At 48.3% G+C, this 16,611-nt stretch overlaps 1 protein-coding gene across 1 annotated transcript in view; it reads left to right on the forward strand.

Annotated features, from left to right (window-relative positions):
- The window catches only part of LOC140070278 (receptor-type tyrosine-protein phosphatase eta-like), a 114,431-nt gene that overhangs the window by 6,047 nt on the left and 91,773 nt on the right, over window positions 1–16,611 (forward strand). Inside the window, exons 6-8 of the mRNA XM_072116630.1 lie at window positions 12,623–12,760; window positions 13,919–14,114; window positions 15,299–15,435. Coding sequence (XP_071972731.1) covers window positions 12,623–12,760; window positions 13,919–14,114; window positions 15,299–15,435 — 471 coding nt within the window. The remainder of the gene's footprint in view (window positions 1–12,622; window positions 12,761–13,918; window positions 14,115–15,298; window positions 15,436–16,611) is intronic.

A 16,611-nucleotide genomic window follows, 5' to 3' on the forward strand; every position in this document is an offset into this window, starting at 1 on the left:
CTTTCTCTGTCTGTCTATGACTGCCTCTATGCACCTGTCTCTCTGACTGGCTTTGTTTCTGACTGTCTGTCTCTGAATGTCCCTCTATATCTGACTGTCTCTCTATACTACACTGTCACTCTGTACTGTCTTCTGTACTGTCTGTGACCATCTTCATCTCTGTCTTTGGCTCATTCTCTGTCTTTCTGTGCCTGACTCTGTCTCTCTGTACTTGACTGTCTCTCACTTTCTCTCTGTACTGGAATGTCTATCACTGTACTTAACTGTTTTTCACTGTCTCTCTTTGTAGTTGACTCTCTCTCTCTGTACTTGACTGTCTCTCGTGGTCTCTCTCTGTACTTGACTCTCTCACTGTCTCTCTGTAGTTGACTGTTTGCCCCTTAATTGACTGTCTCTCTATACTTGACTGTCTCTTCCTGTACTTTACTGTCTCCCATTGTCTCTCTCTCTGTACTTTAGTGTCTCCCTATACTCAACTATCTCTTGCTGTCTCTTTCTGCACTTGACTGTCCCTCACTGTCTCCCTCTGTACTTGACTGTCTCTCTCTGTACTTGACTGTTTTTCACTGCCTCTTACTGTACTTGACTGTCTCTCAGTGTCTCTCTCTGTACAGGACTGTATCTCCCTGTACCCAGCTGTCTCTCTCTGGACCTCACTGTCTCTCTCTGTACTTGACTACTTGTCTCTCTGTACTTGACTGACTTTTACTTACTCTTTGTACTTGACTGTCTCTCTGTACTTGACTGTCTCTCACTTTCTCTCTGTACTTGACTGTTTTTCTCTGTACTTGACTATCTCCAATGATCTCTCTCTATACTTGACTGTCTCTCTTTGTACTTTACCATCTCTTACTGTCTTCTCATACACCTGACTGTCTCTCTCTGTACTTGACTGTCTCTCACTGTCTTTCTTTGCACTTAACTGTCTCTTACTGTCTCTTTCATTTTCTCTCTGTACTTGACTGTCTCTCTGTACAATATTGTTTCTTACTGTATCTCTCTGTACTTGACTTTCTCTCACTCTCTCTCTCTCTGTACTTGGCTTTTTATTTCTGTACTTGATTGTTTCTCACTGTCTCTCTGAACTTGACTATCTCTCTGTACTTGACTATCTCTCACTGTCACTCTCTGTAATTGTCTTTAACTCTATATACTTTACTGTATCTCACTGTCTCTCTCCTTTGCTTACTGTCTCTCTGTACTTGACTGTCTCTTACTGTCTCTCTCTGTACCTGAATGTGTCACTGTCTCTCTGTATTTGCTTGTCTTTAACTTTCTATCTGTACTAGGCTCTCTCTCACTGTCTCTCTGTACTTGACTGTCTCTTCCTGTACTTTCTCTCATTCTCTCTCTCTGTACTTGACTGTGTCTCTTTGTTCTTGGCTGTCTGTCTTTCTGCATTTGACTGTCTCCCATTGTCTTCCTCTGTACTTGACTGTGTCTCACTGTCTCTCTGTACTTCACTGTTTGTCCCTCTATACTTGAATGTCTCTCACGGTCTCTGTGTATTTTAATTCCTTTTACTTTTTTCTCTGTACTTTACTTTATTGTCTCCCATTGTTTCTCTCTCTGTACGTGACTGTCTCTCACTGTATCTCTGTACTTGACTGTCTCTCACTGTATCTCTGTACCTGACTGTTTCTCTCTGTACTTGACTGTCTCTCTCTCTGTACTTGTCTGTTGTCCCTCTGAACTTGACTGTCTGTTTCTGTTCTTTACTGTCTCCCACCGTCTCTCTGTGCTTGACTGTCTCTCTGAACTTGACTGTCTCTCTCTGTACTTGACTGTCTTTCTCTGTTCTTAACTCTCTGTACTTAACTGTCTCTCACTATATCTTTGTACTTGACTGTCTCTCACTATATCTTTGTACTTGACTGTCTCTCACTTTCTCTCTGTACTTGACTTTCTCTATCTGTACTTGACTGTCTCTCACTGTCTCTCTCCATACTTGACTGTCTCTCACTGTCTCTCTGAACTTGACTGTCTGTCTGTACTTGACTGTCTCTCACTGTTTCTCTCTGTACTTGAATGTAACTCTCTGTACTTGGCTGTCTTTCACTGTCCCTCTCTGTCTCTCTCCTTGACTGTCTGTCTCTCTGTACTTGACTGTCTCTCTCTGTAATTGACTGTCTCTCACTATCTCTCTCTGTACCTAACTGTCTCTCTCTGTATCTCACTGTCTCTGGATACATCCTGACCATGTAGTACGGCGGGCATACATTGGCGCTATGGAGAGGAGCAGGGGATGAGCGCAGCTCAACCCCGCCCCTCTCCATAGGAATATACAGCGCATGGCGCCGTATCACGTAGAAATATAGGACAAGTCCTATCTTTCTACCGGCTATGGAGCAGTGCGGTGCCGCACGTGTGCTGCATCGTACCGCTCCCATACAGGGTCGTGAGCCCATAGAAGTGTATGGGGGACGTATATCGGCCGTATATACGTCGGCTGTATATACGTCCCCCATACATGTGTGTGAATGCAGCCTCTCTCTGTACCTCACTGTCTCTCTCTGTACCTCACTGTCTCTCTATACTTGACTGACTTTCACTTACTCTCTTTACTGACTCTCTGTGCTCTCTGTCTCTATGTACTTGACTGTCTCTCCCTGTACTTTACTGTCTCCCATTGTCTCTCTCTGTACTTGACTATCTCTCACTGTCTCTCTCGGTACCTTCTATACCTGACTGTCTCTCTCTTTACTTGACTGTCTGTCTCCCTGTACTTGACTGTCCCTCTTGTCTCTCTGAACTTGACTGTCTCTCTTTATACTTGACTGTCTCTCACTGTCTCTCTCTAAACTTGTAGGTCTAATTCTGTTCTTGACTGTCTCTCACAGTCTCTCTCTGTACTGGACTGTCTCTCACTCACTATCTCTCTGTATTTGAATGTCTTTAACTTTCTCTCTGAGCTTGACTGTTTCTCTCTGGTCTTGACTGTTTTTCACTTTCTCTCTGAACTTGATTGTCTCTCTCTGTACTTGGCTGTCTCTCTCTGTTCTTGACTGTTTTTCACTTTCTCTCTGAACTTGACTGTCTCTCTCTGTACTTGGCTGTCTCTAACTGTCTCTCTCTGTTCTTGACTGTTTTTCACTTTTTCTCTGAATGTGACTGTCTCTCACTGTCTCTCTCTGTTCTTAACTGTCTCTTACTTTCTCTCTGTATTTGACTGTCTCTCACTGTCTCTCTCCCTACTTGACTGCCCCTCACTGTCTCTTTGAACTTGACATTTTGATTTCTGCTTGTCAATCCCTTTAAGTGGAGGAACCATGGGTGTTTTCTTGGTTGTACAGCAGTACAGATGTTTCAGATCTCCACAAATCTATCATTTAGAAACTTCAAGACATGCAATGGCGCATCACATTTTAGAGGAAAATACTAAACTGTGCTCTAATATGGTCCTGGAAGAACAAAAGAAAGAGTGTATTGGCATCTGTATAGTTTTATACTAGAAAAAATGTGCAAATAAGTTTTGCAGAATGGGATAAGGAAACCCGTGCCTCTTTAGCTATCTCGTAAGGCAGCTACCTTGACATCAAGCATGACTTTCAGGAAACCTAATGACAGGATGCAGGGTTATAAGCAAACCAGTCTATCTATTTGAGAAGGAACACATTCCCAACTGTAGACAGCACTGTTTCGATGTAGTTGTGTCTTTTTAGTACAGTGTAGGGAATTATACTTGCCAAAAGACAGTTACAACTGCCTTATTACATGTCTATTACTAGAGGGTTAATAGGTGATGTGTTTATGTTTGATGTTGCAACATTTCTAATCCTTTTTGCAGCATGCAAAACTCATCATGTTTTGCAGTAGACTTCTGCTAAAGTTTATGAAGTCTGTAAGCCTACCTGGCATCCTGCCTGAAGTAACAGGGTATCCCAAGGGAGTGTGCTGTTCATGCAAGGCAGTGGGGCACATTTAGGGTCCTACGGCCGCGATTCCGTTGGGTTTTCCTGAATATTTTGGTGCACGTGATCGGATTTTGGGACATTAGCGCCGCAACAGAAATCGGGGGCGTGGCCATCGGACAACCCAACGATTTTGGACAAATCGCGGAATTTAAAAAAAGAATTGTATCGCAAGATCAGCACTTACATGCACCGGGAAGAAGAAGGTGAACTCCGGCGCACCTCGGCGCAGCAGCGACACCTGGTGGATATCGGGCGCACGATCTTAGTGAATCCCGGCAGACCCGAATCCTCGTCGGACAACGCGCCGCGGGATCGCGACTGGACCGGGTAAGTAAATGTGCCCCAGTGTGTCTCTCAACTGATGTCTGCTGGCAAGTCACTCTTCCCCTTCCCTTGGTCTGATGAGTCATCCTCTATTCTGTACTGCAGGAGGGAGGTGGAAGAGCAGACATCAGGTAAGAGACACACAAGGGCACATTTACTTAACCTGTCCAGTCGCAATACCGCGGCGCATTGTCCAACGAGGATTCGGGTCTGCCGGAATTCACTAAGATCATGCGCCCGATATCCACCAGGTGTCGCTGCTGTGCCAAGGTGCGCCGGAGTTCACATTCTTCTTCCCGGTGCATGTAAGTGCTGATCTTGCAATACAATTCTTTTTTTAAATTCCGCTGTTTGTCCAAAATCGTCGGGTTGTCCGATGGCCACGCCCCCCCATTTCTGTTGTTTGTGCTGCTTTTGTTTTGAAGATATTAACGAAACTGTAAAGGTCAAAAGGTCAGCCAACCTCCCCCCCACATTAACCAAATTAAACAACACTGGTGTCAAACGTTTGTGCTACATTTGTGCCGGTTTGTGCAGCAAAAATTTTGTTTGTTCTGCTGTCATTTATAATGTGTTGATCATTTTTTCCTTCCAAAGTACAGTGGAGCATATTTACTAATGGCTTTTTGGCCAGTTTTCTGTCAGAGTTTGCATGTTCTTTTAGGTGTGAACTGCTTGCACAGGTATTTAAGAAGTGTTCGTGCCACAATTGTGTTGCACGTGACCCTTTTGTGCACTAATCACCATGCGAAACAAATTAGGGGGCGTTCCAGCGCTCAGTCAGACCGTGTGCCAGATTTAACATGCAAAGTCTGTTGCACGCCCTATGTTAAAGGTGCAGCATAAAAAAGTTGGCGTACTCTGTTCGGTCAGTGCAGTGAATTAATTCACGATTTCTGGTGCACCGAGCATTATACACAGGCAGAGCACTTTTAGTGCAGTTTCCCACATCCTTAGAAAATATGCCTCGATGTGTTTGCTAGCACCCTCTGGTGATAAAATCAGGGAATTGTCACTAGGTTAGTTTCCAGTTCATCCTAAACACCTTAACTTATGTAAACACCTAAACATATCTTAAAAATGATAGCAGAAGAAATGAAATTTTTTGCTGCACAAACCGGTACAAACATAGCACAAATGTTTGACACCAGTCTTGTTTGATTCAGTTAATATGTGTGTGGAGGGGGGGCTGGCTGACCTTTTGACCATTACAATTTCATTAATATCTTTGAAACATAAGTGTCACATACTCGGGGAATAGTCCCTTAGGACTAAAGTCTTGTGGACTCCTTGAACCACCACGGGGGATAAAGATGCTAGCCACAACCCGGGAGCAGAGTCTAAGTGGACTCCTGGTCTTCGTCAGAGCCCGCATAACGGGATGGTCTTGCTGCGGCGGGGAGCCACCAGGTCGCTCCACGGGTGCGACTAGGCCCGCAGTGGCAGCCAAGGTAGGGACACAGGGCAGGCAGGACCACGGGAAGGCAGGACCACAGATGGCAGGCAGGACCTCGGGAAGGCAGGACCTCGGGAAGGCAGGACCTCGGGAAGGCAGGATCACGAGAAGGCAGGACCTCGGCAGGAAGGCTGGCAGGACCTCGGCAGGACGGCTGGCAGGACCTCGGCAGGACGGCTGGCAGGACGGCTGGCAGGACCTTGGAAGACCGCTAGGATACAGGACCGCCACAGGATTACAGGACCGCCACAGGATTACAGGACCGCCACAGGAATACAGGCCCGCCACAGGATTACAGGACTGCCACAGGAATACAGGACCGCCACAGGATTGGAACACGGCACCACCACAGGAACACGGGAACACCACAGGAACATGGGAACACCACAGGAACATGGAGGCGTCTGGAAACGCTCAGGAAGCTCGGAGGCTTTTTCTTCAGTAGACTGACCTGAAGATCCGGCAGGGGATGCTGGGAGTCGCCAGGCTATATAGCCAAGCCGAGAATGCCAGCGCCAATAAGGAGGATGCTGGCCCTTTGAATTCTTGAAGAGTCAGGCGCGCACGCCCTAGAGAGCGGGGGCGCACGCGGCCTAGTCCGCGAGCAGGAGCGGGAGCGGAGCTGGGAGCCGGAGCCATCAGGAGCCGGGACAGGTAAGTAGTGACCCGGGGGAGCTGGGCAGCGGCAGCGCAGTGGGACACGGTGCCCCAGCGATCTGAGACATGGAACACGGGGTCACCCTTGACAATAAGCAGCACAAACAAAAAATTGAGGCAGCACTAATGTAGCACAGTTGATTGCCAACAGTTTTGTTTAATTTTGGTGGGGTGCTGATTGAACTGTGAAACTGCTCTTTAAACTTTTATTAATATCTTAAAAAAACTATAGCGCACAAACACAAAATTTCTGCTGCACAAACCAGCAAAAATATTTGACACCAATTTTGTTAGAGTTGAACAAGGTGGGGGGGGGCAACTTCACTCAGGTCACCATCTTCCCTGGGATCTATTACCACACACAGACTGGCAGTTCTCCAGGGGAATCCCTTCACTATCCTGCGGCCTCCCCCTCTTCTTGCATCTCCCTGCTGGCCCAGACTGACAAGGACTAGGCCTGATCTCCTGGACCAAACCACCAAGACACATCCTGGGGCTAGGCGGCACTTCAAACCAGCCACTCGGGTAACAGAATCCACCTGCTCTCTCACATTAGCTCAATTCATTTTATATGACTGTGTTCATCTCCATAAAGTGTATATATATATATATATATATATATGTCACAGATCGTGGGCACACTCATGTCCCTCTCCGTTTAGGCCCGGCTCCCCCCGACCCTCACTTACATTCCCATGAGCTTGCTCCCATCTGGAGCAGGCTGCGTGTGCGTCCCCGCTCCCTAGGTCGCATGACAGCACTCGAGAATTTAAAGGACCAGTGCATCCCTGATTGGTGCTGGCCACTTTTGGGTTTCCATAAATTGCGGCGGCTCCCATGATTCCCTGCCGGATCTTTGAGCTAACAGCCTTAGAGAAAGCTCCCCTGCGTGATTCCTGTGTTCCTGTTCCCGTATCCTTGTGCTCCAGCATTTCTGTCCCGTGTTCCTGCTCCTGTGTTCCTGCTCTGTGTTCCAGTTTTTATTCCTGCATTGTACTCCTGCTGTCACCCCGGGCTTGGACTGTGTTCTGCACTACTACCTCGGCTGCCATCGCGGGCAAGTTGGAAGTGGGGAACGACCAGGTGGCACCCCACGGCAGCAACACCATCCCGCTTTGCCCCTTAGACTCTGCTACCAGGTGTTGGCTAGTACCATCTCCCGCGGTGGTCAGCTGACCCAGGACCTTGACAGCAAGATCCAGCCATGGACCCCGCCAAGGAGCCGCGTCGGTTACTGGCTGATCTTTCCAGTGTTGTCGTCCAGCAATCCAAGCAGATTGCCTCTCAAGGAGAACTGCTTGGTCATGTTGCCTCCGCTCTGCAACAGCTGCTTTCCTCCAAGCACCAGCATCAGGCTCCTGTGACTACTCCTGCAGCAGTTCCTGAGACTTCTCCAGTCATCCTGGCTTGTCCCCCAGCAGCAGAACCATGGCTCAGACTTTTTATGCCTGATAAGTATGATGGCGATCCCAAACTGTGCAGGGGTTTTATTACCCGGTGCTCCCTGCACATAGAACTGATGTCATCCCAGTTTGTCACCGAACGCTCCAAAGTGGCATTTGTCCTCAGCCTTCTCTCCGGGAAAGCCTTGGCCTGGGCTACCCCTCTATCTAACAGAAATGATCCAGTCACAGTTAACCATACTACGTCTCTGGCTGAATTCCACTCCGTGTTTGAGGAACCCGCACAAGCCTCTTCAGCTGAAACTGTGCTGCTGAACCCTCCCCAAGATAACTTGTCCATGGGCGAATATGCTGTCAAGTCCATGGGCATTGGGTACACCTACCTCCGGTGTCACCTTCTTGGGGACAGACGCTTTTTCTACTCCCACGGCTATCAGGGACTCTCTTTCCCTCCATGGCTTTAGGAGGTTCACGTGGTATATCTGTTCGGGTTTCCTCCTCCCCGGCTGAGATACCTTGTAGGTTACCTCCCCCACTTTCTCCATGACCTCATATGGTCCTTGCCATTTTGCCAAGAACTTGCTCTCAACGGTGGGCACCAGAACTAGCACTCTGTCGCTTGGGCTAAAGGTCCTGAGTCTGGCTGACCTATTGTAGACCCTAGACTGGGCCTCTTGTGCCCTTGTCATGTGCTCCTTTACAAGGGGCATTACCGCCGCTATGCGGTCCTGCATAAGGGAGACGTGTTCAATCACACTATGGTGGGGGGTCCTCTCCTGTTCCCAGGTCTCCTTGGCTACATCCAAAAGTCCACGTGGGGAACGGCTATATAACAGCTCAAAGGGTGAGAAACCCGTGGAGGACTGGGGAACTTCACGTATGGCAAACATCAAATAGGGCAACAAGCAATCCCAGTCCTTCCCATCTTTGCTGACCACCCTCTTTAGCATCCCCTTCAAGGTCTGGTTAAACCTCTCGACCAGGCCATCTGTCTGAGGATGATACACAGAGGTGCGGAGCTGTTTAACCTGCAGTAACTTACACATCTCCTTCATTACCCTAGACATGAATGGGGTACCCTGGTCAGTCAAGATTTCCTTGGGGAGGCCTGTGCGTGAGAATACCTGGAACAGCTCCCTAGCAATATTTTTGGAGGTGTTCCTGAATGGAATCGCCTCGGGATACCGCGTAGCGTAGTCCAGGATAACCAGGATGTACTGGTGCCCCCTTGTGGATTTGACTATGGGGCCAACCAGATCCATTGCAATCCGTTGAAATGGCACCTCTATGATTGGTAGCGGGACCAGAGGACTCCTGAAGTGGGACACCGGGGCAGTAAGTTGACACTCAGGGCAGGAGCTACAATACCGGTTTACCTCCTCCCACACCCCGGGCCAGAAAAACCTCTGCAGGATCCTCTCTCGGGTCTTCTCAGCACCTAAGTGCCCTCCCAGCACATGTTTGTGTGCTAACTCTAGCACCAGCCTACGGTGAGATTGGGGTACTACAAGTTGCTCAACCTCCTCACCCCGTATCTGGTCGACCCTGTACAACAGTTCCCCAACAATCACCATTCGGGGGTATATTTTGTCAGCCCCTGGTATTTGGAGTACCCCATTTATCACCTTAACATTCTCCCGTGCTTTAAACAAGGTAGGGTCCTGTAGCTGTGCAGCCCCAAAATTTTCACGGGAAATCTCAAGGTCCGGCATGTCGGCCACCTCCTCGTGGCCCTCGCCTCACCAGCTAGGACCTCTAGGGGAGAGAATTCATCACATGGGGTCACCCCTACTGCTGGTGTGGGTACATTGGCCTCAAAGGGTTCAGGGGCCAAGGCCGGACACACCTGATGTCCATTATCTGCAACAGCACCTGAGGTGGGTCTTCGTCTCCAGAGGTCCCAAAACACCGGTAAGTCTCTGCCGATAATAGCCTCATGAAACAGGGTCCCCACCACCCCCACTTCATGGGTAATAGTACCACAAGGGGTATGTAGATTGATGACAGCAGTGGGATATTCGCGAGTGTCCCCATGTATACACAACTCTCCCACTTTCCGCCCACTGTATAGTCCAGGATCAACCAGAGCTCCCCGCACCAGGGTGACCAGACTCCCTGAGTCTAGCAAGGCTTCCACTGTATGACCCCCGATTGTGACCATACACACTTGGGGTTCTGCATCCGTGACCGTCTCGGCTGCCAGAACCGGCCGGGCAAACAGTGACACTCGCCGGGTCTGGTTGCAGTCCATTGGCTCCACTGACAGTTGGCAGCAATATGGCCCATATTGGTGCTATGATGCAGTTCACGACAGTGACACCAAAGTACAGTCCAAAACAGGTCTAGCCTGTGTTTATTTCAGCAGGAACAAAGTAAAACAGCCTTTACATTCAGGCATCAAAACAAAATAATATCCTACCCGTCAGGGTGCTAACTAAACAATGGTTCTCTGACTCACCACTAACAAAAACTTTTGTTGCTCCAGGCACAGAGGTCAAGGCTGCGTGCTCTCCAGCCTCCTTCCAGAGAGACAACACTTTCAGCTCTGCTCAGCCACTTTATGCAGACTGATTAGGCTGCTCCCACCACCTGTGTCCAAGGTGCTGGACAACACAACCTCAGCACTAAGGCCTTGCATAATAGCAAAACCTAGGGGAAACATACCGCCCATCCACAGTTAACCCCTTCAGTGTCTCACACTCTGGTTTTCCAAAGGACGATCCAGCCTCCGGCCGCAGTCTGCAGTGGAGCCTATGCAGGTCGACAGAGTCCGACTCAGAACTAAGGAACGTTCCAGTCGTTGCCAGGAGAACCTCTGTCTGTATTGTGCCAGTCCCAAGCACTTCATTGGGGCTTGTCCAGTCCGCCCCAATGTCCGGGAAATGCCAGCACCTAGGGCTTCTGGGAGAAGCGTCCTTTGGTGTGTGTTCAGCTTCTCCACGCCTCACAGTTCCAGTACTCCTCAGTGGTGGTACCAGCGCTCCAGTGCAGGTCTCAGCATTTTTGGATTCTGGTTCCGCGTGGAACTTTGTGGATGCTGCTCTTGTCTCCCTGCATTACATTCCGGTGGTTCCCCTCAAGCAACCCTTGTCATCTCCTCAGTCAGCGGACAGCTTCTCTCCGATTCGGTCCGGTACCACACTGAGCCGATAAGTCTACAAATTGGAGCCCTGCACAAAGAAAAACTGTCTTTCTATGTCCTGCCAAGCTTCACATCTTCTCTTCTCCTGGGCCTTCCATGGCTGCAACTCCATGCTCCGTTCCTCAACTGGGAAACTGGTGAGATCCTACGTTGGGGGTCCAGAATGCCACTCACATTGCGGCTGTTACCTCCGCCACTTCATCTCAACCCGTCAAGATAACGGGGCTGACCTGCTACCATGGGCTGAGTTCTCCTTTAATTCCCTGGACTCAGTCAGATGGTGGAGCTCTGCTCTTTGTGGTCTACGGACGAATCCCTCGTCCTCCTTCCGCTATCTACTCCTTCCCATCTCCCTGCGGTAGAGGATCTGGTGCAGGACCTCAAATCAATTTGAAACAAGACCCGCCAGTCCCTTCTCCGAGCCACAGACTGCACCAAGACCCAGGCTGATAAGAATCATGGAGCTCCTCGTGTCTTCTGTCTGGGTGACAAGGTGTGGTTATCCTCCAGATATGTCTGGCTGAAGATACCTAGCTACAAGCTTGGTCCTCGGTTCCTTGGTCCCTTTGAGTTAATCAAGCGCATCAATCAAGTGGCCTACAAGCTCCGCCTTCCTCCATCAATATGTATCCCAAACTAATCCCATGTCTCCCTCCTGAAGCCAGTCGTCTTGAACCGCTTCTCTCAGCAATCTCCTCCTTCTGCTCCTGAGGCTGACTCTCCTGATGTCTAAGAAGTTAAGGAGGTCCTGGACATGAAGACCGTGAGGGGTAAGTGGTTCTTTCTTGTAGACTGGAAGGGGTTCGGGCCGGAGCAGAGATCCTGGGACCCCGAAGAGCATATTTTGGATCGAAATCTCCTCCAGAGGTTTTTTGGGACCAAGAAGAGGGGGAGACCAGGGGGGGTACTGTCACGCCTCTCCTTTGTGGCCCGGCTCCCCGGACCCTCACTTACCTTCCCACGAGCCTGCTCCCATGCAGGTTAAGCGGCCCTATGGAGTGGAGACGCGCGCACCGGCAATTGAGAAATTAAAGGCCCAGCGCACCACTTATTGGCGCTGGTCACTTCTGGGCTTCCATTAAATTCTGGCGGCTCCCATCATTCCCTGACGGATCTTTGAGCCAACTGCCTTAGAGAAAGCTCCCCTGCGTGATTCCCATATCCCTGTACTCCAGCGTTCCTGTTCTGTGTGCCTGCTCCCGTGTTCCTGCTGTGTGTTCCAGTGTTCACTCTTGCGTTGTACTACCGCTGTCACCCCAGGCCTGAACTGTGTTCTGCACTACTACCTTGGCTGACATCGCGGGCAAGTCGCACCTGTGGAATGACCTGGTGGCACACAGCCGCAGCAAGACCATACCGCTTTGCAGCGGACTCTGGTGAAGACAAGGTGGGCCTTAGACTCCAGTCCCAGGTGTCAGCTAGTACCATCTCCCACGGTGGTCCAGAGGGTCCACTGACCCAGAACCCTAACAATATATATATAGTATTAGTGTATATCAGTACTGTTAGACATCCATCTATAAAGCATTATTTCTACATAGTGTAAGATTATACAGATGCCAATGTGCTCTCCCTTTTTTCATATTTATTTTTATACATATTTAGTAGCCATAATTGTTAAGATGCAGTATAAATACATTGGAAATAGAAAATGGAATTGATATATTACAGTCATTTGCTTTACAGATTCTAAATTCAATATGTCTTGTCCATGATCTTTCCATAGGAAAACCAGATCAATCCAGCAGCATTCAGATCACTCGATCGATATCCGATGGTTCCATGGACATTACTTTCTCACCTTTTGATACTTCAGAGAAACCTATAGTGGCCTATGCTGTCATAATAACAACAGAGATGAATGGTATGAGCTTCTTTACCTGTACTATGTTGTGCTATATTTTGGGCAATCCTTCGTTATATTTTCAGTGGAATAGAGAGGTGTCATGTGAGTCATCACCCATAGATAAACCCATAGTTTATTGTGATAGTTTATTCCTCCAAGGAATTTACTCTATTGTTAATAGCTAATTCTGCAATGGGAAGAAATATTTTCCCTCCTGAGCATCAGACACAAAACATCTAAGAAATTGTTCAAGTGTTTAGTTGCTGTTTCTATGTGGTAGAACTTGAGAGTTGTGAAATCATGATCAGTGGTAGCCATAACGTCAGGGGACAAGATACTCTGCAGGAAAAGCCTCTGCAGTGTTGCTGGTACAAAGCTGCTTTTGAATTTTTCGTGCCAGGATAAGTGACTGTAATTCCAGTGGCTAAAGGACGATGACCAATGAGCTTTCCTGAATAAATTGCTTAGCACTATCTAGGCCATTATCCAGGTATTTTAAATAGTTACACTATATTGCAAACATGTAAAAAGGAAATACACCTGATCTTATCGCAGCTGGACCATTAATTTTGCTATTCTACTGATTGCCCTCACGGTGGGGTTTGTTTCCGTGCTGCTAGATGAACAAGATGCCGTGAGTTCCAGTGTATCCTCCCAAGCTGTTTTCCTGCTGTCACCCCAGGTCGGACTGTGTCCTGCATCTCTCTACTACCGTGGCTGCCACCGTGTGCCTAGTCGCACCCGTGGAACAACCTAGTGGCATCTTGTCACAGCAAGATCATCCCGGTTTGATGCGAGCTCTGGTGAAGACCAGGTGCCACTCCGGTCCCGCAGTGGTCCAGAGGGTCCACAGACTCTGCATCCTGACCTCTCCTGTGACTATGTCTCCCGATCCTTGTGACAAACTATACACACACTATATACGCTACACAAATTCTTGGATTTGCTTGATGTATATAAGAGGCATATGAGTGTTTTGTTTTTTTAAGAATGGAAGAATAATCAAAGAAAAAGCTAAAATAAATGACACTGTAGAGTCTTAAACTGTAGGCCATGAAATTCTTTCTGAAAACCTCCTCCAAGAAATGTAACCTGCTGCCTCCAATGTTGGTATTTTTCCTTTTGGTATAATTCTCTTGTCTTCTATGATCCTAAATTCTTGACATCTCTTTTTAGACAATCGTCCACCTTGGGGAATTTTATCAAAAACATACAATGATTTTAAAAACGCTTCAACCAAAACTTATGTCACACATATTATCGAGCAACAAGCGAGATCTGGAGGGTCAAGTGATTTATGGATTCATGTGGGTGACAGAAACATGACTCATTCTTATGTTAATGGACCACTGGAGCCCCAGTTACAGTACAGGTACCCCACTAAATGACTATCGTCAAAAAGTCTTCAGATGGTATACAAAGCCTTGGGATATGGACTCACTGCCGGCATTTATTATGCTTTACCTGCCAGAGAAGGCACTTACATATCCCCATTCCTTACAATTCAAATCCTTATGGGGAAGAGACGTGGCAGGTAGGGGGCAGACAGAGGTATGTTTTCCAAGGAGCCGGTGATCAGGAGTCTAGGAGCCGGTGATCAGGAGTCTAGGAGTCGGTGATCAGGAGTCTAAATGATCAGGAGTCTAGGAGCCTGTGATCAGGAGACTAGGAGTCAGTGTTCAGGAGTCTAAATGATCAGGAGACTAGGAGCCTGTGATCAGGAGTCTAGGAGCCGGTGATCAGGAGTCTAGGAGTCGGTGATCAATGTCTGTGATCAGGAGTCTAGGAGCCGGTGATCAGGAGTCTAGGAGCCGGTGATCAGGAGTCTAGGAGCCGGTGATCAGAAGTCTATTAGCCGGTGATCAGGAGTCTAGGAGCCGGTGATCAGAAGTCTATTAGCCGGTGATCAGGAGTCCAGGAGCCTGTGATCAGGAGTCCAGGAGCCTGTGATCAGGAGTCCAGGAGCCTGTGATCAGGAGTCCAGGAGCCTGTGATCAGGAGTCCAGGAGCCTGTGATCAGGAGTCCAGGAGCCTGTGATCAGGAGTCCAGGAGCCTGTGATCAGGAGTCCAGGAGCCTGTGATCAGGAGTCCAGGAGCCTGTGATCAGGAGTCCAGGAGCAAGTGATCAGGAGTCCAGGAGCTTGTGATCAGGAGTCCAGGAGCGTGTGATCAGGAGTCCAGGAGCGTGTGATCAGGAGTCCAGGAGCGTGTGATCAGGAGTCCAGGAGCGTGTGATCAGGAGTCCAGGAGCTGGTGATCAGGAGTCCAGGAGCTGGTGATCAGGAGTCCAGGAGCTGGTGATCAGGAGTCCAGGAGCTTGTGATCAGGAGTCCAGGAGCTTGTGATCAGGAGTCCAGGAGCTTGTGATCAGGAGTCCAGGAGCTGGTGATCAGGAGTCCAGGAGCTTGTGATCAGGAGTCCAGGAGCTTGTGATCAGGAGTCCAGGAGCTGGTGATCAGGAGTCCAGGAGCTGGTATCACATAAAGCCACGATGTTTGCTGTGCATTCAGTTGAGTAATCCACACTAAATATTGAATTATTTTTCTGTTTTTCAGGGTCAGCATTGCTGGCTTCAATGTTATCAAGTTTGACCCAAACACAAGGAAAATCATTGAGGAACAATCTCTAGTGTCTTACACAAGTTACACTGGATCAGCATCTTCTACAGGTTCTTCTACAGATTCTTCTTCAGGTAGACACATCTGTCCTTGCGGTTCTCCAAGATGTTGCATTAGCTTATAATTCATAATTTTTTTGGAAAACTACTTCTAGAACTTTTGTCCAGATCTATTTTGTTACATTGTCACAGCCAGCAGTCACATGACCTCCACCAATAAATATAATCACTGGTCACATTGCTTTAGTAATGGCCGCCACTAGATTCAGGCATGTTAGGCATTACCAGGCCATAACCGGCAAATTTTGTGACACCCCCCACACGCTTATAAGACCCACTAGGAGTGTGTTTCCCCCTGTACACAGTCATGGCCATACATTTTGAGAATGACACAAATATTATATTTTCACATGATCTGTTGCCCTCTGGTTTGTCAGATGTTTTTATCACATACAGAGATACAAGTGCAATCATATTATGAGTAACAAAAGCTTTTATTGTCAGTTAGAGTGAGTTAATACAGCAAGTCAATATTTGCAGTGTTGACTCTTCTTCTTCAGGACCTCTGCAATTCTCCCTCTCAATCGACTTCTGGACCAAATCCTGACTGATAGCAGTCCATTCCTGCACAATCACTGCTTGCATTTTGCCACAATTTGTTGGTTTTTGTTTGTCCCCCGTCTCTTGATGATTGACCACAAGTTCTCAATGGGATTAAGATCTGGGGAGTTTCCAGGCCATGGACCCAAAATCTCTGTTTTGTTCCCTGAGCCATTTAGTTATCACCTCTTGGACGGTTGGGAGAAGTTGCTCTTGGAGGACATTCTGGTCCCATTCTTTATTCATGGATGTGTTTTTAGGCAAGACTGTGAGAGAGCCGATTCCCTTGGCTGAGAAGCCGCCCCCCCCCCCCCCCACACACACACATGAGTGGCTGCAGGAGGCTTTACAGGTGGCATGAGACAAGACTGGTGGTATCGCTCACCTTGTCTTCTCCCAACAAGCTGTTTTCCAGATGTTCCAAACAATCGGAAAGGGGATTCATCAGAGAAAATGACTTTACCCCAGTCCTCAGCAGTCCACTCCCTGCACCTTTTGCAGAATATCAGTCTGTCCCTGATGTGTTTTCTGGAGAGAAGTGGCTTCTTTGCTGCCCCCCTTGACACCAGGCCTTGCTCCAGGAGTCTCTGCAGTGTCACAGTGCGTGCAGATGCCTCACACCTGCTGCTGCCATTCCTGAGCTCTGCACTG

The sequence above is a fragment of the Engystomops pustulosus genome, chromosome 7 (genome assembly GCF_040894005.1).
Source record: "Engystomops pustulosus chromosome 7, aEngPut4.maternal, whole genome shotgun sequence".
Classification (NCBI taxonomy): Eukaryota; Metazoa; Chordata; class Amphibia; order Anura; family Leptodactylidae; genus Engystomops; species Engystomops pustulosus.